Here is a 1,482-nt window from a genome sequence, read left to right as displayed (position 1 = left end):
AGCCTTTTGTTTTTTGTTTTTTTTGGGTTTTTTTTTTTTTTTTTTTTTGCCCTCTCTTCTGAAGCATCTTTTCCCTAACAAAGCTTAATGCACCTTCTTCCTTTTTAGAGTTTTTCTGATCTGTTTTGATGTGGTTTTTTGGGAAGCATCTGGTTCCCTCTCAGCTCCCCTGTGTGTCCCCCACTATTATTCAGCTAACACCCCCCCCCCCCCCCCCCCCCCATGCTACTCCTACTGTTGTACAGGTTTGAAAACACAAAATTTTCAGGAACAGCTTAACCAAACATCAAAGCCAAAGAGTTCAGATAGTGAGGAACAGCCTGTGCCAGGAGTGTCACAGTGCCCTGGGATGCCAAGACATCCCAGCCTAGCACTTCCGATGGGATCACAGTGTTCTCCTGGAGGCGAAAACCAAGGCAAACCTTGGCTGGAGTCCTCCAGAAGAGAAGGAAAATCAGCCAGGGCTAACTATCAAATAAGAGACCTCCAGCATTGCTGGAAAACTGGAAAAAAAAATCCAGCCAGGCTTAGTTAGCAAGCCAGGACTTTTGCACACTTCCTCTGAATACCTAGGACACCGTTCCCTTATAAAGCTCAGGAATGGGAAGATTCATTTCTGGTTTAAGGACAAAGTCACCCTTAGTGCTTCTTTGAGAGTTTAAGGATAAAGAAGGCCTGTGGGGGACACGGGGACTCCTGCCTGACCCTTACCCAGTCACCAGGGTGCCGCTTGCCGGCCTGCTCGCACCCCTCCTCAGACATGGCTCGGTGTCACTGCCACCCCTGGACACTCTGCCAGGGCCACCGCGGCTCCTTGGTGACCTGCTCTCACACTGGGGCATGTGTAGAATCCTCCCCTGTGACCTCAGAGCCTCCCTGGTGTTTCAGTGAGATCCACACAACCAAAAGCAACTCTGGGCAACGCTGCTCTTGCCCATGTGCTGCCGGGAAGGGGGAAATAACAGCTCATAAAAGCATTGAATGTTAAAAACAAATCAGTTCTGCACAATCACTTCAGTGACACTTTACAGCCTGAATAGGAATGCATGCAGAGAGTTGTTTTTGAGGAAAACCCCAAGGACGTTAGGGACAGAATTTTTAAGATGCAACTTCCTTCTCTTTTGAAAATGGTTTTACACATACACACATCTTAATTGAACACACAACCAGTATTTACAGAAGACCTGACTGCGTCTTAATGGGTTTCTTTGCTTTTGAGTTTGAGCGCTGACTTGGAAACATCCCAACTCCGTAACTGTCAGCACACTTGGCCAGTTTAGCACAAACCAAAACTTTGCCTCCTTGGCCTTGACAGACTGTAAAGAAGATGACACTTGTGTCCTTTTTGGCTTCAAACTGACAGAGAATAGGTATAGATTAGGTATTAGGAAGAAACTGTTCCCTGTGAGGGTGCTGAGACCTGGGCACAGGGTGCCCAGAGCAGCTGTGGCTGCCCCTGGATCCCTGGAAGTGTCCAAGGCC

The 1,482-nt window shown here is 47.9% G+C and overlaps 1 protein-coding gene across 1 annotated transcript in view; it reads right to left on the bottom strand.

Moving 5' to 3' along the window:
• The window catches only part of TEX36 (testis expressed 36), a 6,984-nt gene extending 6,157 nt beyond the window's left edge, over window positions 1-827 (bottom strand). The window contains exon 1 of the mRNA XM_008633359.2: window positions 712-827. Within this exon, the coding sequence (XP_008631581.1) occupies window positions 712-762 (51 nt within the window). The 5' untranslated portion in view covers window positions 763-827. The remainder of the gene's footprint in view (window positions 1-711) is intronic.
• Between the last annotated feature and the right edge of the window lie 655 nt (window positions 828-1,482).

Source organism: Corvus brachyrhynchos, unplaced genomic scaffold (assembly GCF_000691975.1).
Source record: "Corvus brachyrhynchos isolate BGI_N302 unplaced genomic scaffold, ASM69197v1 scaffold514, whole genome shotgun sequence".
In the NCBI taxonomy this organism is placed as follows: Eukaryota; Metazoa; Chordata; class Aves; order Passeriformes; family Corvidae; genus Corvus; species Corvus brachyrhynchos.
This window is presented reverse-complemented; position numbering and strand designations above follow the sequence as displayed.